The sequence below is a fragment of the Oncorhynchus mykiss genome, chromosome 9 (assembly GCF_057628025.1).
Source record: "Oncorhynchus mykiss isolate SJ-2025 chromosome 9, ASM5762802v1, whole genome shotgun sequence".
In the NCBI taxonomy this organism is placed as follows: domain Eukaryota; kingdom Metazoa; phylum Chordata; class Actinopteri; order Salmoniformes; family Salmonidae; genus Oncorhynchus; species Oncorhynchus mykiss.
This window is the reverse complement of record NC_143030.1, coordinates 51344313-51368478: the sequence shown is the minus strand read 5'-3', so window position 1 is coordinate 51368478 and position 24166 is coordinate 51344313. Positions and strand designations below refer to the sequence as shown.

At 40.6% G+C, this 24166-nt stretch overlaps 1 protein-coding gene across 3 annotated transcripts in view; it reads left to right on the top strand.

Moving 5' to 3' along the window:
• Positions 1-6972: 6972 nt before the first annotated feature.
• Positions 6973-24166, top strand: part of LOC110532223 (TOX high mobility group box family member 2) — a 121441-nt gene continuing 104247 nt past the window's right edge. Inside the window, exons 1-2 of one of the 3 annotated variants that reach the window (XM_021615931.3) lie at positions 7026-7617; positions 8521-8622. In XM_021615931.3, the coding sequence (XP_021471606.2) occupies positions 8590-8622 (33 nt within the window). In that variant the 5' untranslated portion in view covers positions 7026-7617; positions 8521-8589. Of the gene's footprint in view, positions 7618-8520; positions 8623-24166 lie in introns of all 3 variants that reach the window. The other 2 variants (XM_021615929.3, XM_021615930.3) reach the window with 2 other exon arrangements.

Here is a 24166-nt window from a genome sequence, read left to right as displayed (position 1 = left end):
CTTTTGAAGCTCATTGTGCATCTCGTTCTTGCCCTCTCAAGGGACGCCATATTTCCCTCGCGGTCCTCCCTCCTCGCTCCAAGCACCACTCTACCTCATCAAATCAAATCTCACTTTCATTCTCAGGCATAGTGCAAGAAACTAAATACATTAACATAATGAAACTCTGAAGCTAAGCAGAGTTTGTCCTGGAGGGGAGACCAGATGCTGGTGGAAGGGGTGTTGGAGGGCAACTAGGAGGCACTCTTTCCTCTGGTCCCAAAAAATAAATATCCCGACGGCCCAAGGCAGTGATTGGGGACATTGCCCTGTGTAGGGTGTCTTTCGGATGGGATGTTAAACGGGTGTCCTGACTCTCTGTGGTCACTAAAGATCCCATGGCACTTATCGTAAGAGTAAGGGTGTTAACCCTGGTGCCCTGGCTAAATTCCCAATCTGCCCTCATACCATCACTGTCACCTAATCATCCCCAGCTTTCAATTGGGTCATTCATCCCCCCTCCTCTCCCCTGTAACTATTGCCCAAGTCATTGCTGTAAATTAGAACAAGTTATCAGTCAATTTACCTGGTAAAATAAATTAAATAGGTGAAATAAATCAAATAAAACAGAATTAAACTATATAATTCCAAGAATTGCATAAACATGCAGGTTTGGGAAGTTACAGAGTGGTGAGGAGGAGGAGTCTGCTGTGTCCAGATGCACCTTCACCATTCATTTTCTGGATTCAGGTTCACTCAAATATCGTTTGAAGCTTTGTTTTACTATTGACAGTTACAGCTGTTTTGGGATTGTATATCGATTCGCTATCTTTAACTATTTGTCATCTAATGTATTCGTTTCACTCTCTGAATTGTTTAAACAAACTTTTCGCCACTTTTCGATATCAGGCCATAAAAACTACAGTCTGTGTCCTGAATTAGACTGGTGTGCATATGCGCCCAGATTATCCTGTCCCAAACTAGCTTTCCCCGGTTTTGCCTGGCTAAACTAGCTGGCTAGTTTTCGTCCTGATTGACAAAAATCTAAAATACTGCACCCTCAACTTCAATGCTTCTTTGCTAGTTATACATTCATGTAATTAAGTCATTTGTTGGACTGAAACTTTTAAATTATTTATTGTTTTGTTGAATAGTCATAACTGGTTTGAACTATCTGTCATTTCATAAGACAACGGTGGTGAAGGATATCATTACTTTAACTCGGATCCATGTTCAGCTTTGAGATCCACCTGCGTCATTGGCGTAGCGTTAGCTGGACGTTTCTGACTGGTCTTGGAACTTCCCATTTGGCTCGATTGGATATGTAGTGACTTGTGTTGGCAAACTTTATTTTAAAACTTTATTTTAAATGACTATCGTATTTGTTGATTAAATCTGACTTTATTAGTAGAATGAGTAATCCATTAATGTCACGAGTTCTTTGACAACTCTACAAAAGAGCCAAAGGCTACAATGAATGAATGGCTAAATTATTTCTGGACACAAATGGTTCTCCTCCTCCTCAACACTCTATTAGGTCTACACATAAACGTATACTTCCAAGGACACAGAGCGGAGCTGTGATGAAACCTGCAACAATGTAATCTTATTCCATGCCATTTATATTACAGCAAAAGGATGAGTGAGCTCTTTGGCATTGTTAGTATTTTAATGTGAAAGATAAAACAATGTTGCCTTAAAGCATCCAATGTTCTTTCAGACAAAGCAGATGAGGAATGAGGTTTGCATGCTTTCCGATTTTAGTAATGATTATGAAGCTACCAATTGTTAAAGACCATGGCAAAATTCATCACATTGGAACAAGGAAAGTTAAAAGTGTTATAAAAGTATAAGCTAATACAAATTGCCATTTGTCATTATGCTTCATCTAAGCTTAAAGTAAAAATACAGTGCCTTGCGAAAGTATTCGGCCCCCTTGAACTTTGCGACATTTTGCCACATTTCAGGCTTCAAACATAAAGATATAAAACTGTATTTTTTTGTGAAGAATCAACAACAAGTGGGACACAATCATGAAGTGGAACGACATTTATTGGATATTTCAAACTTTTTTAACAAATCAAAAACTGAAAAATTGGGCGTGCAAAATTATTCAGCCCCCTAAAGTTAATACTTTGTAGCGCCACCTTTTGCTGCGATTACAGCTGTAAGTCGCTTGGGGTATGTCTCTATCAGTTTTGCACATTGAGAGACTGAAATTTTTTCCCATTCCTCCTTGCAAAACAGCTCGAGCTCAGTGAGGTTGGATGGAGAGCATTTGTGAACAGCAGTTTTCAGTTCTTTCCACAGATTCTCGATTGGATTCAGGTCTGGACTTTGACTTGGCCATTCTAACACCTGGATATGTTTATTTTTGAACCATTCCATTGTAGATTTTGCTTTATGTTTTGGATCATTGTCTTGTTGGAAGACAAATCTCTCTCCTAGTCTCAGGTCTTTTGCAGACTCCATCAGGTTTTCTTCCAGAATGGTCCTGTATTTGGCTCCATCCATCTTCCCATCAATTTTAACCATCTTCCCTGTCCCTGCTGAAGAAAAGCAGGCCCAAACCATGATGCTGCCACCACCATGTTTGACAGTGGGGATGGTGTGTTCAGGGTGTTGCTTTTACACCAAACATAACGTTTTGCATTGTTGCCAAAAAGTTCAATTTTGGTTTCATCTGACCAGAGCACCTTCTTCCACATGTTTGGTGTGTCTCCCAGGTGGCTTGTGGCAAACTTTAAACGACACTTTTTATGGATATCTTTAAGAAATGGCTTTCTTCTTGCCACTCTTCCATAAAGGCCAGATGTGTGCAATATACGACTGATTGTTGTCCAATGGACAGAGTCTCCCACCTCAGCTGTAGATCTCTGCAGTTCATCCAGAGTGATCATGGGCCTCTTGGCTGCATCTCTGATCAGTCTTCTCCTTGTATGAGCTGAAAGTTTAGAGGGACGGCCAGGTCTTGGTAGATTTGCAGTGGTCTGATACTCCTTCCATTTCAATATTATCGCTTACACAGTGCTCCTTGGGCTGTTTAAAGCTTGGGAAATTTCTTCACAAACTTCTTCACAACAGTATCTCGGACCTGCCTGGTGTGTTCCTTGTTCTTCATGATGCTCTCTGCGCTTTTAACGGACCTCTGAGACTATCACAGTGCAGGTGCATTTATACGGAGACTTGATTACACACAGGTGGATTGTATTTATCATCATTAGTCATTTAGGTCAACATTGGATCATTCAGAGATCCTCACTGAACTTCTGGAGAGAGTTTGCTGCACTGAAAGTAAAGGGGCTGAATAATTTTGCACGCCCAAGTTTTCAGTTTTTGATTTGTTAAAAAAGTTTGAAATATCCAATAAATGTCGTTCCACTTCATGATTGTGTCCCACTTGTTGTTGATTCTTCACAAAAAAATACAGTTTTATATCTTTATGTTTGAAGCTTGAAATGTGGCAAAAGGTCGCAAAGTTCAAGGGGGCCGAATACTTTCGCAAGGCACTGTATATATATATATATTTAGCCAATTCTGCTTACCTTTATGCAGATGATTTCATGGTATAACAATTAGCACCACCTTTATCAAAACAATAACAGATAGGTGTAGGTTTAATGGTGAGCATTTATGAAGATAAATACAACAGAGCATAGGTCTCGTTGCTGATTACTGCCATGAAAGGTGATATATATTGTACATTCTCAAAGGAGTGCAAAATATGAACAGGAGCTGGATCTTATATGGCCAAGTGAGTGTAAATGTATAGGGAAAGGTTGAGCGAACTAGCTCTCTTTGACAGCTCACTGAATGTGATGGATTGTGCTCCCTTCTCCTGTGATGTGCATGCACATTGATGTTGAAATGGCCTATCCATGGGACCATTGTCTTTCAATCATGTCAAGGCAAAGTACAGAATACACTCTGCAGCGCTGTGTTGTTATTATCATACCACTAGTCTGTAGCAGATCATGCACCATGCACAAAATGGCTTATACAGTGCATTTGGAAAGAATTCAGACCCCTTCACTTCTTATTTTTTATTTTTGTTATGTCACAGCCTATTATAAAATGTATTAATCCCCCCCCCCCCCCCCATCAATATACACATAATACCCAATAATGAGGGAGCAAAAACAGGTTTTTAGAAATGTTTGTAAAATTATTACAAATAAAACCTGAAATATGACATTTACATAAGTATTCATACCCTTTACTCAGTACTTGAAGCACCTTTGACAGAGATTACAGCCTTGAGTCTTCTTGGGTATGACGCTACAAGCTTGGCACACCTGTATTTGTTGAATTTCTCCCATTCTTGGATGGGGTGCGCTGGTGCACAGCTATTTTCAGGTCTGTCCAGAAATGTTCGATCAGGCTCAAGTCCAGGCTCTGGCTGGGCTACTCAAGGACATTCAGAGACTTGTCCCGAAGCCACTCCTGCATTGTCTTGGCTATGTGCTTAGGGTCGTTGTCCTGTTGGAAGATGAACCTTCGCTCCAGTCTGAGGTCCTGAGCACTCCGGAGCAGGTTTTCATCAAGGATCTCTCTGTACTTTGCTCCGTTCATCTTTCCCTCGAACTTGACTAGTCTCCCAGTCCCTGCCGCTGAAAAACATCCCCACAGCATGATGCTGCCACCACCACTCTTCACAGTAGGGATGGTTTTGGCCAGGTGATGAGCGGTGCCTGGTTTCCTCCAGACGTGACACTTGGCATTCAGGCAAATTAGTTCAATCTTGGTTTCATCAGACGTGAGAATCTTGTTTCTCAATCTGAGAGTCCCTTAGGTGCTTTTGCCAAACTCCAAACGGGCAGTCATGTGCCTTTTACTGAGGAGTGGCTTCCGTCTGGCCACTCTACCACAAAGGCCTGATTAGTGGAGTGCTGCCTGACCAAGGCCCTTCTCCCCCGATTGCTCAGTTTGGCCGGTAGGCCAGCTCTAGGAAGAGTCTTAGTGGTTCCAAACCGCTTTCATTTAAGAATGATGGAGGCCACTGTGTTCTTGGGGACCTTCAATGTTTCAGAAATGTTTTGGTACCCTTTCCCAGATCTGTGCCTCGACATAATCCTGTCTCGGAGCTCTAAGGACAATTCTTTCGACCTCATGGCTTGGTTTTTGCTCTGACATGCACTATCAACTGTGGGACCTTATGTAGACAGGTGTGTGTGCCTTTCCAATCATGTCCAATCAATTGAATTTACCACAGGTGGACTCCAATCAAGTTGAAGAAACATCTCAATGATAATATTTTTAATACATTTGCAAACATTTCTAAAAATATTTTTTCATTTGGTCATTATGCGTAGATTGATGTGGATTTTTATTTATTTAATACATTTTAGAATAAGGCTGCAGCATAAAAAATTTGGAAAAAGTGAAGTGGTTTGAATACTTTCCAAATGCACTGTATGTTTATATAAAGTAGGTAAATATTTCAGGTGCCCAATTTGTTCCATACTGTATATTGTTGCTTGCAGCGTTCACAAATAGAGAGGGCAGACTTCTTCCATTCAAGCCTTCCACACCAGTCCTTAGAATGATTGTGATTTGCATTTATCAACCAAAAAACAAAGAATGTGGATCTTAATACATTTTTTAGTTGCAGTAGGTTATGTCATAATGCTATATTGCTAGGATAGGCCTTCAACAGTTTATTTGTAAACTCTAGATGTTCCCCTTATAGGGTAATGTACGAGTGATAATGTTATTTTGACGGGAGACAACAACAATGTATTTGTAAACGATGGATGTTCCTTATGATTGGTTGTGGACCTGATTCATTCTGGAGCATATGGTGCATGCTGATTGTGTCGTGTGGACCGGACTGTATAGATTTGCCATTTGCCACACAGGGTTAACTCCGTGGCCCAGTGCCATAGATTCATGGGAATGGAATGTGGAGTGCTGTATGTGTAGGGCTCCCTTCCCCAGCAGCCTTCACTGCCCACTGAATGCTAATGATCAGTATTATTAAAGAACAATTGATGGGCTAGCAAACAAACAAGATAATAGAATTACTTCTAAAGCTTTATTGTCCTTTAATTACTAAATGCTCTATGGCAATTAATGGAACAAAAACACTACCCGCTTTAATGCAAAATAAAATGTATTGTGGCTGGGGTTAAAACAATAGTATTTGTAAAAGCTGGATAATGTGATCAAGCTCACGATACTGCTGTTGACGAATAGTGCAAAAATGGTTGAGTTTGAGGTGGTCTTTACTGAGACATGTTCGTATAATACTATGCCCCATTGTCTCACACCAGTCTGTCTGCATAATAATTCTGTATCCTTTCAGTTGTTCTTTAAACAAACTTCAATTTATAAAGGCTTTATAGGGCATTTATCAATAATTTATAAACAAAGTCATAAAGGATATTATTCATTTTTAATTTGGTGGTTTAATAAATGTGGCATTACCCCTTTGCCACCCGTAGGATGACATTTGGTTACATGAATGATTTAAAAAAGCAATGCAGCTCCAAATGCATTACTAAAGTGGATGTAACATGCAGCATATACTTTAGATCTGCATAAAGGATGCAAAGCCTACTAAAAACATTGTAAATTGAATTAGCTATACTTTAATACATAGTAATAGTAGTTAATAGTAATAATAAATATAGTAACAAATATATGAGGTACAGTACTGAAGAATCCGCTGAGGGAAATTATCATTTTCAAGGGAACCCTTTTCTTGATCAGGTTCCAAATCTAAATGCTAGCTGCATTTAAATTGGAAATAAATGGTTGGTTCTAGGTTTTGCATAAATATGTGCTTTAAGAGGTTTGTGTTTAAGTATGAAAATAAATAAAAACCATGAAGAAACCATGCATTGACAGCAGAATGTGGGTCCAAACGAGTTCCTTTCAGCTTGGCACACTAAAACAAATGGAACCTTTGGAAAGAAGTAGACCTTGTAGTAGCAGTGGGTTCTTTATAATGCACAGCCGTGCACACTACTACATTTCCAGCTAATCAGAATCGCGCAGTTGCAGAAAGGAGAGCGGTTGTCAAGGCAGCCCCCAATATCCCCTCCCCCTTTTCCCGTTTATCAGCAGAGGTCGCATGGCATATGGAGAACAGTCCAACCACTTCTCTGTCCTGGAACCAATGTATGAATATGCACCTCCGTGACAAAGCCTATGGAGTATGAGAACAGCGGGGGAAAAAGAAGCAACATTATTAGAGTCTTACGCTTTTTAAAATATATATTTTTAACATAAACCAAGGGGGGATATTTAATTAGTTCTGGAGTACGTAATAGTATAACCGATCTGGATATTTGCAGTTACTTTTGTTCTACGGTTGAGTGATAACTGCATTTGGCTCTCCAAAGTGGACGCATCTTGTAATCTAGCGAAAAAAGGACTGTGCATCACCGGGACGCGAGTTGGTGCAGAAGTTCGACCGCGAACGGATGTGAGGGAAGAGTGCACTGAGAACCTCAACCCCCTTTTCTTTCTCTCCTGGCTAAACAATAGAGTCAAAGTCAAAGACACTGAAACTGATTTCATGCCGTCAGTCTCACAGACCCTGACATGGACGTGAGATTTTATCCTACGCACCCGTCAAGTGTGGGTTCTGATCCAAGTTGTCTAAGCTCGTTGGACTATTACCACGCGAACAAGGTAAATACAAAGTGCAGTCCTCCTCGTGCGGTAGTACCGTGAGTTTGAAGACTACACGTTTTCTCACCTGCCCCCGCTTCTTCTTCAGCATGTCTGCAACATTTACGCAATGCACGTGTAGGCTATGGAATGTGGTGTTTAAAAGCTTAATTTGTTTCCTTCTACAAAAAGTATGTTTTGAGACGATGTTCGTTCCCTGACAACCCACACCTCCACATAGCCTAAACAACGCTTTTCTCTACCACATATCTTATTCAGTCAACATTTTCGGCATATGATATAACTATTCTAGTCTAGAACATTTAGCTATTTTGCTTTAGGCTATGTTTAACACAAGTTGGATACCTGCTACAATATATAGGCTACATGATTGCTGTTAGAATCAGTCTAGGCTAACGTTACTTTTGATAAACCATCTCGCTGTTATCATAATGCATTGCTCTTGCAGATGAATGAATGCACTTTCACGTTACCCAACATTTATAACCAGAGTGCGAATTACATTCGGTGGTCTGTTTTCTTTCACTGGACCTCCTGTGTGAACGCGCTTGCGTGTACAATAAAATGTTTTATGGGCCTACTAGTAAAGACGTGTCATTTAACGGTAAACATTTTAATTTATTTATTATCTTTTAATTTGGCATGAACACAGCCAGTCATGGTTTCGTCTTATTGTCAAACATATCACTTCAAAAAGTAGGATACCTGCTCATGTTCGTTCACTCCAAAATAATAATTTCATCCAAACAGTAATATGCACTCGCGTCGTTAAATGAATGGAAAGAGACATCTGTAACAAAACACCTAACTGTTATGACATTCGGCGATTGTCATTGGGTCTACTTTCTTGTTGCCTGAATTAATTTTTGAGTCTTGTTGACAAAATTACTTTTTTTTTTGTAGAAAGAACAGTTGGGACATCTGAAAAGGGGCTGAAATACAGGATGGTCTCTGGATGATGAGTGCAGCCACATGGGGAAACATGTTTTTAACCATGACACAGAGGTGGGGTTGTTGTTTCATTTGGAATAAGCTTTCCACTGTAGCAGCTGGCATACGATTTACATTTTAAACAAATAGGATAATGGTTAAATCATCATTATTTAGAGACCCCCTCCAAAGTTTGGCTTTCTTACATTTTGGGCAGTCTTCATTTTTGCAATCTTTTTTAGATTTAGTCTAGTCTTAGTCATTTTGACTTAAATACTGTTAAGCTTAGTCACATTTTTGTCATTTGAATAAGGATTTAGTCCAGTTATTGTCAAAATGACAAAAACAGTGGGCCATTTTAGTCAACTAAATGCCCATTCATTTTTAGTTACATCACATTTGTGTTGCTTCATTAATCTATAATAAACATAAATCACTGACTTTCATGTGCACAAACATACATAGCCTTGTCCTGCCGACATATTTTTCGGCCTAACATCCTAGCGCATGATTCTCTCCCTAACAGCCAAATTGGCAGAAGAACGCATTACTCTGCTGCAGATTTTTTTTTAAATCACACCCTTGACAGGGCTCCAGACTAACATTTCCCCTGGTGGAAGTGGTGCTACTAACTTTTTCAGTTGGTGCCATGTCACCAGCCCATGATTTGGTCACACCAATTTTTTTCCTCCATGTCACGCAAACAATTATTTTTTAAATCACTGTAGAAAGACATTCACAGGGCTTTAGGCTCTGTAATAGACCACTGAGATGGTAGGCTATTCAATAAATAAGTTGTTTCATCTAACATGTCCAAGCAGGAATGCATGATTAAAGATGTTGATGTGCAACTTAATCCAGTGATTGTCATGAATTGTGAGTTGACAATAGGGTATTGTTGTTATATTTTACTGTTAAAATAGGGCTCCAGAATTTTCAGAATTTTGTTCTTCAATAGATAATCTCTATTGCACTCTGCACTGCCCTCTGCCATCTGGACAAGAGTAACACTTATGTGAGAATGCTGTTAATTGACTACAGATCAGTGCGCAACACCATAGTGCCCTCCAAGCTCAACACTAAGCTCAGGCCTTGGACTAAACACCTCCCTCTGCAACTGGATCCTGGACTTCCTGAAGGGCTGTCCCCAGGTGGTGAGGGTAGGCGACAACACATCAGCCACACTGACCCTCAACACGGGGGCCCCTCAGGGCTGCGTGCTTAATCCCCTTCTGTACTCCCTGTTCACCCACGACTGCGTGGCTGCACACGATTCCAACACCATCATTAAGTTTGCTGTCGACACAACCGTGGTAGGCCTGATCCCCGATGACAATGAGACAGCCTATAGGGAGGTCAGTGACCTGGCAGTGTGGTGTCAGGACAACAACCTCTCCCTCAACATCAGCAAGACAATGGAGCTGATGGTAGACTACAGAAACGGAGGCCCAAGCACACCCCCAACAACATCGACAGGGCTGTAGTGGAGCGGGCCGAGAGCTTCAACTTCCACGGTGTCCACATCACTAAGGAATTAACATGGTCCACACACACCAACACAATCGTGAAAAAAGAGGCTGAAAATAATTGGCATGGGCCCTCAAATCCTCAAAAAGTTCTACAGCTGTACAATTGATAGCATCTTGACTAGGGCTGTTACGGTGACCGTATTACCGCCACACTGGCGGACACGAGTCATGACCGTAGTCTAATTCACGGTCACGGTAACTAGGCTTATCCAAGCTCTGATGCTGCTGATTGTCATTAGTAGCCTATCAAGCGTCCTACATTCGCTATTTATGGGCATATATTACCTTTTTTTCCCATGCCCCTGTTCCGAGACAGGAGCATGATAATGGTCCATTCTAAATCAAAACTAATTTCATATATATATTATTTAGTATATGTGAAGACAATATTAAATACAGAATAGTCAGATAGGTGAAAATATTAGCCTGTCACTTGTGAATGACGTATTATCACTTGTGAATGATGCCCATAGTGTGCAGTAAGGCAAGAAACAGCGCATGCCTTTTTTCCCCAGACTTTTTCCAATAATAGTCGCACACCTCATGTAGCCTAGCCCATAGGCCTATATGTTTTGATAAGGTTTGTATCACAACTAAAGTGGCTACATAACTTCTTAAAATTAAGCACATTAATCCACTTCACAACTGGTGTAGAGCCTAACTGGCATACATAGGCGGCAAGTGAGTTTCAAGTTTGAGCAAGATCATTTTTAGGGGGAATTACGGCCACCCGGATGCTGCCGGGAAATTGGAGGCCTGGTGAAAATATTATCAAGTGCTTGTCAAATTGTGAATGAGAGACTGATGAGTTGTGTGCAGCCTGCACAAGAAACAAATCAGAGCTCATGACTTTCATGCAACACTTTTTTCAAATAATCATTACTGTCGCATCGTGCAACCTTTAGAATCTATTAAAATCCAAACATATAACCCAACATTTGTATCACAACTAAAGTTGCATAAATACTAAGGACCTATTTCTTTGTTAACTGCTCAACACAGAATAGTCGCATGTGCACATCCTTTCTAGTTTATTCAGCTAAATTCAATTGTATTCTTCATACTCTATAATAATAAAAAATAATGCCACATAATTCTAAGCAAATCTTGTCTGATAAATGAACTACTGTAGGCCACAGCCATAAGGCGTAGCCATATCAGGGCCTAAAATAAGGACAACTCACAGTCTGCATCAGTGGCTTGTAGGCTATGCATGGAAGCTAGGAGATTAACGGTCAATTACCGTGAGACTGACAGTTATTTGCTTGACAATCACCGACTGACAAAAAATCATGACCGCCACAGCCCTAATCTTGAATGGCTGCATCACCGCTTGGTATGGCAGCTGGTTGGCATCCGACCGCAAGGCGCTACACTCACAATGGCCAATGCGCAATTGTGTCATGTTGCGGGCTTCGTATCTTAAAGCCATATCAAATATCTTCGTTGTAAAATAGTTCCTATTGAGCTTAATATTAAGAGATGAAAATGTAATTATTAAAGTCGTTTCTTCCAAAGCTATGTATTTCCCACAATTGAATTTTGAAGTGTTATACAACTGATAACTGACCTTTTTTCCCTCTCCCAGAGTGCACATCAAGTGGCTCGCTCATCACAGAAGCAGGCCCCAGAGAAACAGGCAAAGGGGCTACAGTAGGCACTTTCATTACAGAAATCATGAGGATAATGCAGTTTATTGTTTGACCAAATCATGCTTTTAGCAGAAAAAAAACAAGTTTTGAAACTTTTGAGTGAGGTGACCATGTAATGAATGTTCAGCTCGCACTGATGCGACCAATTAAAAATGTAACTTGCACAGCCAAGTCAAAGGGTCGCAAAATGCGACTAAATGGTCGCAGTCTGGAACCCTGTCCTTTGACATACTGTAGCTATGTTGTAATCAAAGTTATGTCATAAGTAGTGGTTACAGCAAGCTAACTAGCTAGCCTTATCAATCTGTTATTACCTGAGCGTATATAACTTGTCAACCTGTCTCCCTGTCAGGGATATAACAAACGCTGTCTTTTCCCGTGGAAATCATTGCATTCTTGTCTTGTTTGAATCGACCTTATACGTAAAGTGGCTCCAAATGTCGCTATTTTTTCTACCAGGAGCTTGTACCTGGGAGAGTAGGGAGAGTAGCCATGCTGGGAGAGTAGCCATGCTTCATTCACATGATTGATTTGTTGCCGCCAGATTGGAGAACGGTTGCCTGGCAGAGAGGTGACTCGTGAATGACCTGGGCATGGTATATATTTTCCACCGCATTGCAACAATTTAATGAGAAAGCCTTACAATCCTGCTCATGTCATGCATGCTTTTGATTAGACCAAACAAATAACACTGAAAAGCTCTCAATGTCTCCAAAAACTCTTGTCAAATCCACTGACTAGTAAGATTTTAGTCACAGAGAACATTTAGTTAACATTTCGTTTCCGTCAACAGAAATTACAAAAATGCTTTGTTTAGTTATAGTATTTTTCTGGGTCTATTCATTCAGTTATCGTCTCGTTAATTTAGGGGGGCTCATGTCTCATTCAGGGGGTCTGAGACCCTCTCTGGGCCGCTGTAATCCATACCTTCTTGGATTATTTTCAATCACCTTGTACGGTAGGTAGGCTACTGCTCTCGTTCTGAGAGGCTATCCCGTCAGATGAATTAGCATGTTGGATCAAAATAGGCCATGGGCTATTTGTCCATATTGCCCGTATCTTTGATGATTCTGAGTCCCAATCATGGTGTCTCACTGTGAGATGAATACAAAAATGGTTTTAGAGACGCATCTTTTTACACCCCACTGCTTCAGTTCTCTGACACTTCATCTCCATCTTTGGAGGATGTATGGTTGACCTAGCCAACTATAGCTAGGCTACTTATGATCTATTGCTTGTTAGTTTTTTGCTTTTGTTGTGCTTGAGATTATGAAAAGCGCGATAGAAATGTCATCAAATTATTATTATACCAAATATAGTTTATTCAAGCAAAAAGCTCTAACAAAGGCCAAGAGGCCGACACGTAAGCTTCAATATAAAAGTGATGTTAGCAAGAGCAGTGCGCGGGTTTCTTGTTTTCTTTTAACATATTTAATTGTTATGCACCTGCAACAAGATAGCTCAGATGTGCGAGTGCATTTTTGAATGTTGAAATGGAACACAACAACAGTAGATGTACCGGTATCAAATAAATGATTTAATTACACACAAGAAACACTTTTCAATGAGAAAACAGAAATCCACTTTGGGTTTAAAAAAAGGACCACTTCCAGTGTGCGGCTGTGAACTCCCCTCCCCTCGTGCCGACTCCGGTGGGGAGAGCTTTTAACTCCTGGAAAATATGCAAAAGAATAGCTCTCAGTCATCAAACATACTACATGTAAAGGCCTGTAAAACGTATTATGCCAATTACAGTACATTTCTCTGGAATACACTTGCACGTTTCTAACACGTAACACTGAGTGTACAAAACATTAGGAACACCTGCTCTTTCTATTGCATAGACTGACCGGGTTAATGCTATAATCCCTTATTGATGTCACTTGTTAAATCCACTTCAATTATTGTAGATGAACTGGAGAAGACAGGTTGAAGAAGGATTTTTAGGCCTTGAGACAATTGAGACGTGGATTGTGTATGTGTGCCATTCAGAGGGTGAATGTGAAAGACAAAGTGCCTTTGAATGGGGTATGGTAGCAGGTGCCAGGCGCACTGGTTTGACTGTGTCAAGAACTGCAAAGATGCTGAGTTTTTCACGCTCAACAGTTTCCCTTGTGTGTCAAGAATGGTCCATCATCCAAATGACATCCAGCCAACTTGACACAACTGTGGGAAGCATTAGGGTCAACATGGGCCAACATCCCTGTGGAACACTTTCGACCAAGGTTCTCCCACTTCTTTTTCACCCATGCAGGTGTCAGCTGCCCCTCCAGCTCACACTCCTTCACATATATTCTTAACAGGCATAAGATGAAGTACAACATTAACCAAAACATAGCTAGACTGCCACATAATTTGTAAAATTGGAAGGTGAAACACTAACGAGTGCATTTTACCATTACTTTCACCATAACAGCTTATGTGCAATGAAACTACACAGATAAACAGTGACAAATCAGGAGAACTAGGGGATTAGAGAAGTGTTGGGACTAGCTATCTCTTGATCAGGACTCTCGGTTCCATTACATTACACATAAGAGTCATTGGACAAATGTGTCTTCTGTTGGGTGGAGTTTTGTTAAGATTCCCACATCGCTTGCGGTAGCACTTGTTTACAGAGAACAGATGGAAGACGAGGCAGCCACATGTGCTAATTAGCTATCAAGCATGCTCCGAACTCCTGTGTGTAAGGGTAACTCAGGAAGTGTAGTGGAAGTGTAGTTTCGTCAGACGGAGACACCCATAGCTGTATGGATCTGTTCAAAACTACTACAGTAAGTGTATCTTCTTTCTCGCTGATGAAAGATAAGGGCCATATGTTTCAAAAGCGAGATAGCAAACAATGATTATTGACGTTTTTAAACGTTAAAACTCAAAAGTCGGGATTGTAGTTCACACGAGGCAGTCGTGGGCAAAGCTAATGGCTGTGAACTTTAGGGAGAGGGCAGAAAGCCACCTAGAGTTTTGGAGCTGTGACCAGCACCACAGCTAGTGGCAATGCATAGTGCATTGGCAAGAGGACTAACTATGTCCACATTACTTACTCAAACCCTTTTCTTGTGGCATTTCTCCTGCTGATTTCACTACTGAATTAAATGCCTTGTATTGTCATCAGACCTTGTAACAGTTTGAACACAAGCCCTGGTATTTACAACAAGTAGCTCGCTAACTCGGTTAATATCAAATATGAAGTTATCGCTAAACAACAAGAAAGTAAACCTATAGCTAACATCACTGTTCAAACAGTTATAACTTTTAGTCCTACTAAAGCACGTAGCCAGCTAAATGCACGGCAGGCAGCAGGCTGCAGATCTGTTTTCAATGATGTAACGTTATGATGAAATAGTTCGCTATTCGCCATCCTCCAAGTTGTTTTGCTGTTTACGTGAAGCTATCTATCAAAACGCTCAGCCCTCCCTTTTCCAATGTATTGTGGCCGTGAAATTCCCGAAAAGTGTGCAGAGAATTCTACTAGATGAAAAACCAAAATGAGTATAATATCCTGGCATTTAAAGCATAGTCGATTTTCAAAGATGCACATACTTCTATTTTCACATACTGAGAATGTGTCATGCACAATTGCGTTGTTTCCCACTATAAATTGATTTCTGTAGTGCATCCCCATATCTAATTGATCAGCTGTTGTCAAAGCCAAAGTGAGTGTGACATCTGGGCATTTAAAGTATACTTTGTGTTTGAAATGTCTATTAAACATGATTTTGTTTTCGCATACTCCAGTGGCCTACTATTTAGGATGCAATTATGGGTAGTAGGACACGGCCAGTATCTCAGGAAGAAAGAACGCATCAAGTTGGCTATAATAGGCTACAATGGAATGCTCCAAAATATGTCTTCGGTCCCTTGAATCTCAGGTATTTATTTGAAATATTTAAAAGTGGCCTATGCTTCTGGTTGAGAGGTCCCTCACAAGGCGAGATTACAATCACCCCACATGTAACATTAACTGCCTTCACTGGCATTACAAATGAGACGGAGACCATTGGAACCGTCTGATCTCATGTTAACAAGGTGCACAGGGTCAGTTTCTTATCCTCAAACCGTTGTCAAACTGGCTGTCTCATTTAAGAGTTGCATCAACCTCTCTAATGTAGGCCATATCTATATCTGATCTATCAGTAGCTAATCGTTTTAGGTGGGCTCTGCTGCCGAGATCCTCAGGAATTTTGACACATACCCTTTCAGAGATGGAAAGGAGGCAAGAGAGTCTCATGATCGCTCATTTCCATGACAAGGTAATATGCCATTAGCAGACACTTTTATTTAAAGCGACTTCCAGCAGTGCGTGTATAAATGATCATATGGGTGGCCACAGTGGGAGTCAAACCCATTTTTAACACCATGCTCTAGCAACTGAGCTACACAGGTGCTGTTTTAGGTTTTTTGTTGCACACTTCCTAATTAGACATTGTGATCCCTGGTTAAACCTATGACGTATTTTGGGAGGAGAGATGAGAATATGATTTGCTTAACGGTGAGTTGATTTGCCTAAAAAAAGGTCCCGGAAAGATTTGCTGGCTGCAATATGCCCCTTGAATATCCATCCTCAAGCCGAATCACATCTCTGAAAATATGGGAGAATAAACAATTCTTGTTTCTTACTATCCCCCTGAAAAGCAATTTGCAGCCTGAGGAAACGTTTTTCTTTTCATAGGTCTTGAATTAACAAGTCTCACGTGTCTCACCAAAGCTTGATTGGAAAACACGATAAAACATTTTCTGGTATAGATAAAAAGGTATGTTTCTTTGCCAGCATTTTTTCAGAGCAAATTTACTGCTTACTTTCAAATCCACATAGGTTACAAACCTTGTTATGGTAACTAATTAGCATGCTTATGAGGCATCCAGAGAATCAAGAATGGTGTGGGTCTGTTTTAGCATACAACTGTTCATTTTAGTGTGACTGCTCTTACATATTTTAAAGGTATTTCAAGGAAATTAATTTCAGTAAGAGGTTAATCAATGACCCTATGATTCAGTTCAACTGACCATGGCACTCTCCATAATTGGTTGAAATGTCTTGATGAGAGAAAATGTAAAGCCTTTTTTTCAGATTTAATTTTTATATGGCTCCAAAGCATTGCATGTCAATTCCTCCATAATGTCTATAACACCCTATAGCTAGCCATTTTACCTGGTGGAGCTGAACCGTGCACATTTGAGGGCAAATGGAATTCTGTGAAATTATCACGAGAGGGGCTGCTGGAGAAGGAAAAGAGAATTGGTAAGGAGTTGAGACTTTCACATGTCCATGAATAACTCTGAATAATGTCTGTGATAATACGTCTCTCTTACTCTGTGGTGCTCCCGCAGCCTAGAAATAACATCAAACGTTGTAATTACTGCCGTCTTTGTGCTACTTTGGAATATGAACCAGTACTATGTTTTAGTGTTCTCTACCTTTGCTTTCAGCACATCAAGTAATTGCTGCATAGGTTGTCTGTAAACGATAGAAAATAATGGAGTTGAACTACATTTTTTCTACTGCCACTTCTAGATGTTTTGTTCAGCTGTAATTATGTATGGTCTTCTATTCTGTCATCCAGCACGTTCAGTTTGTTTTGGGAAATAAGGGTATGCAATGGCAAATCCACTGTTTGTATAACTAAATCAGACAGTGCAGCTGTCCTTCTGTCCTACAGTATGCTGAACACTTTAAGTGGAGGCCACACCCAGGTCCTATATTTTCCGACAACTGACATCTGGATGCCTGTCTGCCTGTCTGCCTGCTTTATATACCAAGCCAAGGCCGCGTAAATCATTGTCTGTAGGATATATATATATATATATATATATATATATATATATATATATTATATTTAAGTTTACATACACCTACTCAGTTTTTCACAATTCCTGACATTTAATCCTAGTAAAATTCCCTGTCTTAGGTCAGTTAGGATCACCACTTTCTTTTAAGAATCTAAAATGTCAGAATAATAGTAGAGAGAATGATTTATTTCAGCTTTTATTTCTTTCATCACATTCCCAGTGGGTCAGAAGTTTACATACACTCAATTAATATTTGGTAGCCTTCCACAAGCTTCCCACAATAAGTTGGGTGAATTTTGTCCCATTCCCCCTGACAGAGCTGGTGGTACTTAGGCCTCCTTGCTCGCACACGCTTTTTAAGTTCTGCCCACACATTTTCTATAGGATTGAGGTCAGGGCTTTGTGATGGCCACTCCAATACCTTGCCTTTGTTGTCCTTAAGCCAATATATCCACATAACTTTCCTACTCATGATGCCATCTATTTTGTGAAGTGCCCCAGTCCTTCCTGCAGCAAAGCACCCCCACAACATGATGCTGCCACCCCCGTGCTTCACGGTTGGGATGGTGTTCTTTGGCTTGCAAGCCTCCCCCATTTTCCTCCTAACATAGCGATGGTCATTTTGGCCAAACAGTTCTATTTTTGTTTCATCAGACCAGGAGACATTTCTCCAAAAAGTACGATATTTGTCCCAATGTGTTGCAAACCGTAGTCTGGCCTTTTAACCTCTCTAGGGCTAGCGTCCCACCTGGCCAACATCCTGTGAGATTGCAGAGTGCCAAATTCTAATACAGAAATACTCATTGTAAAAATTCAGAAAAGATAAACCAATTTTACATAGGTTTAAAGATGAACTTCTTGTGAGTCCAACCACGGTGTCAGATTTAAAAAATGCTTTACGGCGAAAGCATACCTTACAATTATTTGAGAACATAGCCCAGCAGACAAATCATTACAAACAGTAACCAGCCAAGTAGAAGAGTTACACAAGTCAGAAATAGAGATAAAATTAATCACTTACCTTTGATGATCTTCATATGTTTGCACTCAGAAGACATTCATTTATTCCATAAATGTTCCTTTTGTTCGATAAAGTCTCTCTTTAGAGTCGAAAACCTCCATTTGTTCGCTCATTTTATTCAGTAATCCACAGGCTCAAACGCAGTCACAAAAGGCAGACAAAAAAATCCAAATTGTATCCGTAAAGTTCATAGAAACATGTCAAAGATGTTTATATTCAATACTCAGGTTGTTTTTAGCCTAAATAATCAATAATATTTCAAACGGACAATAACGTCGTCAATATAAAAGGTAAACAAGAAAGGCACTCTCTCGGTCGCGTGCATGAAAAAGCTCTGTGACACGGCAGGGTCCACTTATTCAGACTGCTCTTACTCCCTCATTTTTCAGAATACAAGCCTGAAACAATTTCTAAAGACTGTTGACATCTAGTGGAAGGCATAGGAACTGCAATTTGAGTCGTAAGTCAATGGATACTGTAATGGCATTGAATAGAAAACTTCAACAACAACAAAAATCCTATTTCCGAATGGATTTTTCTCTGGTTTCCGCCTGCCAAATCAGTTCTGTTATACTCACATACATTATTTTAACAGTTTTGGAAACTTTAGAGTGTTTTCTATCCAGATCTACTAATTATATGCATATCCTATCTTCTGGGCCTGAGTAGAAGGCAGTTTACTTTGGGCATGCTTTTCATCCAAAATTCCAAATGCTGCCCCCTACCCTAGAGAAGGTAAAGGCGGTTTTGGAGCAGTGGATATTCCTTGCTGAGCGGCCTTTCAGGTTATGTCGATATAGGACTAGTTTTTACTGTGGATAAAGATACTTTTGTTCCTGTTTCCTCCAGCATCTTCACAAGGTCCTTTGCTGTTGTTCTGGGATTGATTTGCACTTTTCACACCAAAGTACGTTCATCTCTAGGAGACAGAACGCATATCCTTCCTGAGAGGTATGACAGATGCGTGGTCCCATGGTGTTTATACTTACATACTATTGTTTGTACAGAATAATGTGGTACCTTCAGGCGTTTGGAAATTGCTCTCAAGGATGAACCAGACTTGTGGAGGTCTACCATTTTTTTCTGAGGTCTTGGCTGATTTCTTTTGATTTTCCCATGATGTCAAGCAAAGAGGCACTGAGTTTGAAGGTAGGCCTTGAAATAAATACACAGATACACCTCCAATTGACTCAAATGATGTCAATTAGCCTATCAGAAGCTTCTAAAGCCATGACGTAATTATCTGGAATTTTCCAAGCTGTTTAGCGGCACAGTCAATTTAGTGTATGTAAACTTCTGACCCACTGGAATTGTGATACAGTGAATTATAAAAGTGAATCAGTGAATCATGCACAAAGTATAAAGGAAATCAGCCAATTTAAATATGTTCATTAAGCCCTAATATATGGATTTGACATGAATGGGAATACAGATATGCATCTGTTGGTCACATATGCCTTTAAAAAAAGTAGGGGCTAGGATCAGAAAACCAGTCAGTATCTGGTGTGACCACCATTTTCCTCATGCAGCACGACACATCTCCTTCACATAGAGTTGGTCAGGCTGTTGATTATGACCTGTGGAATGTTGTCCCACTCCTCTTCAATGGCTGTGCGATGTTGTTGGATATTGGCGGCAACTGGAACACACTGTCCTACACGTCGATCCCGGGCATCTCAAACATGCTCGATGGGTGATAGTTCTATTGAGTATGCAGGCCATGGAAGAACTGGGATATTTTCAGCTTCCAGGAGTTGTGTAAAGGTCCTTGCGACATGGGGCCGTGCATTATCATGCTGAAACATGAGGTGATGGCGGTGGATGAATGGCATGTCAATGGGCCTCAGGATCTCATTCCGGTATCTCTGTGCATTCAAATTGCCATCAAGAAAATGCAATTGTGTTCATTGTCCGTAGCTTACGCCTGCCCATACCATAACCCCACCACCACCATGGGGCACTCTGTTCACAATGTTGACATCAGCAAACTGCTCGCCCACACGATGCCATACATGGTCTGCGGTTGTGGGGCCAGTTAGACGTACTACCAAATTCTCTAAAACGACGTTGGAGGCGGCTTTTGGTAGAGAAATTAACATTTCATTTTCTGGAAACAGCTCTGGTGGACATGCCCGCAGTCGTCATGCCAATTGCACGCTTCCTCAAAACTTAAGACATCTGTGGCATTGTGTTGTGTGACAAAACTGCACATTTTAGAGCGGTCTTTTATTATCCCTGGCGCAAGGTGCACCTGTGTAACGATCATGCTGTTTAATCATCTTGTTGATCTGCCACACCTGTCAGGTGGATGGATTATCTTTGCAATGGAGAAATGCTCACTGACAGGGATGTAAACAAATTTGTCCACCAAATATGAGAGAAATAAGCTTTTTGTGTTTATGGAACATTTCTGGGATCTTTTATTTTATCTTTACATGTTGTGTTTATATTTTTGTTCAGTGTATATTCACACACATGAAACCAATGCAAAACTTGTTGGTCTGAAGCATTTGTAATATTGTTAATTCCATTAGATGCCAGGAAATAATTCAAGCTACGGTACGGTTTTATATCCTAGGGCAGCAAATGTAGTAATGTAGCTATTAGCTAATAACAAGCCCTATTGTGGTGAAGGGAGAGCGAGTGGAATGGGTTGAAATAATCAGTGCCACACAGCAGGTGGACAGTGTGTGTGTCTCAAATGGCACACTATTCACTATATAGTGAGCTACTTTTGACCAGGGCTCATACGATGTATTGCACTGTGTAGAGAATAGGGTGCCATTTGGATTTCAGCCAGTGTGTTCTCACTCTGACCTCAGCCATTCACTGGTTTTGCTGACTTAGACATCACAATCACAATTGCTTTTCTAGACTGTGAAGGGGAAGGCCATGCATACCACAGTGTGGACTCATGACACAGAGGGCCCAGGAGAAACAACATGCAGTAAATCACTTGTGCTCCAAGGAGATTTTACTGGGAATTTGTACCATTTGAAATCATCCATGGGGCAGATATTTTGTACAGGAGACTCACTAGATTATTTTTGTTAGATGTGAGAAAGTCTTCGGGCCCCCATCTCATTTTGAACCTCTAACTGAGCGAATTTTGTTCTGCCCCAAGCTTTAGATTCTCCAAGAAGACATCCATTTGAATTTGTGAACTTTTTTGCCAAGTTTTAATAAAACACCTCTAGTTGTCAACTGTAATATCGTCAAGAGAGTAATTACAGCATAGAAGAGCTCCATGCAGCTCATCTTAGAACAGGGATTAGTCCTATTTAAGAGTTGGACTTATGTAAATCAGCCTGAAGAGAGAGCAAAGGAATGATCAGTCCGTACTAGAGGTCGACCGATTAATCGGAATGGCTGATTAATTAGGGCCGATTTCAAGTTTTCATAACAATCGGAAATCGGTATTTTTGGACACCGATTTGGCCGATTAAAAAAAAAAGTTATATATTTTTTTACACCTTTATTTAACTAGGCAAGTCAGTTAAGAACACATTCTTATTTTCAATGACGGCCTAGAAACAGTGGGTTAACTGCCTTGCTCAGGGGCAGAACGACAGATTTTTACCTTGTCAGCTCAGGGATTCAATCTTCCAACCTTACAGTTAACTAGTCCAACGCTCTAACCACCTGCCTCTCATTGCACTCCACAAGGAGTGGAGTGGAGCTTTTGTTCATGGCACATATTGCACTTTTACTTTCCTCTCCAACACTTTGTTTTTGCATTATTTAAACCAAATTGAACATGTTTTATTATTTATTTGAGGCTAAATGGATGTTTATTGATGTATTATATTAAGTTAAAATAAGTGTTCATTCAGTATTGTTCTAATTGTCATTATTACAAATACATTTTAAAAATCTGCAGATTAATCGGCATCAGCTTTTTTTGGTCCTCCAATAATCGGTATCGGCATTGAAAAATCATAATCGGTCGACCTCTAGTCCGTACTGTGCATGTAGTGTTTGTATTGAGCGTCTCTCTGTGTGTTGGATAGTGTGAGGGAGAGGGAGAGAGAGATTCAAAGCGATAAAGAGAGAGAGACAGAAAAATGAATACCCGTGCACTAATTAGTGGGACTGGCAGCCATGGATTGCTGCCTGTTGTTGTAAGAGAGAGAGGGGGGAGTAGTCTGTTCCTCGGAGCGGCTGTTGGCATAATTAAGACCAGCCGGCCTGTTCCAGTAAGACTTCGTCAGAACGAGCCTCCCATGGGGCAACTCCACGGCACTCTAATTTTACCTGCAGAAAAGAAAGAAACTGCTGTGGGTTAGGCCCCTGGGTGTAGTGTTAAGCGTTGATTATGTTTGTTAATGGTTACGAGCGCCGAGAAGTCAAAAGCTGGGGTTGTTAAAATGGATGCGCTAATAACAGTGTATGTCCATCACGTTGGTTCCACTTCTTGCTGCATGAGGACAGAAGCATGGACAAACATTTTGGATGTCTTAGAATCACAAGGAAGCTATTGTTCTACTAGCCTTGACATGTTCATAGACCTTTCTGGTATCCTTCAGCCATTTGTGTGTGGGGTTGAGTTGTGTAGAATATTTGAGGGGATCAGTTTGAGCAAGGTGAGGGACAAAACCGATAATCCTGATCACATAATGAACAGATATTTGGGATGTAGGTGTTTTGCAGTCTCACAAAGCCAACCTTACAAATTGTGCCTCTTTAACACGACTATTGGAATATGACTATTCTGTTAGAAATTCCTGGGCTTCTGAGGCTAGATGATTTTTAGATCAGTGATTCTGCCCAGTCCGGCTGCAATGTAGAGGATTTCAAAGTCAAAGATGTACACTAAGCTATATGGAATTGTTTAGCTATTTGATTTAGAATTTTAAGACCCATGGGAAACAACATAGTCCAGCATCCCTGTGGAACGCTTTCGACACCTGGTAGAGTCCATGCCCCAACGAATTGAGGCTGTTCTGAGGGCGGGGGGGGGTATATTCAGTGTATATTTCCATACATTTTTTAAATTGTTATCTGGGGATATTCAGACGAGTCTTCTAAGGCCTGTGGGCCTTAGTCCAAACTGTTCAGATGCTACAGACAGAAGTTGGCATATCGTCTGTACCGACTTCAGACGAGTCCCAAGACGCTTGTGGGGGTCGTAGAGCAAAACAGAAAACACCGTCTGTAACGATCCTCTTCCTGTGAATGACTGGACCAAAGCGCAGTGTGAGACGTGTTCATGATATTTATTTAAAATCAGAACACTAGAAGAAAAAATAACAAAGAGGAAAATGAACAGTTCTGTAAGGAAACTAATAATACAGAAAACAACTACCCACCAAACCCATGTGGGCAAGAGCTGCCTAAGAATGGTTCCCAATCAGAGACAACAATAGACAGCTGTCCCTGATTGAGAACCATACCCGGCCAAAAACAAAGAAATACAAAAACATAGAAAAAAGAACATAGAATGCCCACCCTAGTCACACCCTGGCCCAACCAAAATAGAGAATAAAAGCCTCTCTATGGCCAGGGCGTGACACCATCGTGTTCGTGAGAGTCTCATCTTTTCCATAATAGTTTGCAGGCCAAACCGTTCGGACGCTACAGACGGTTGTGTAAGAAGACCAATTTTCGGGATGTCTCACGGTCTGACA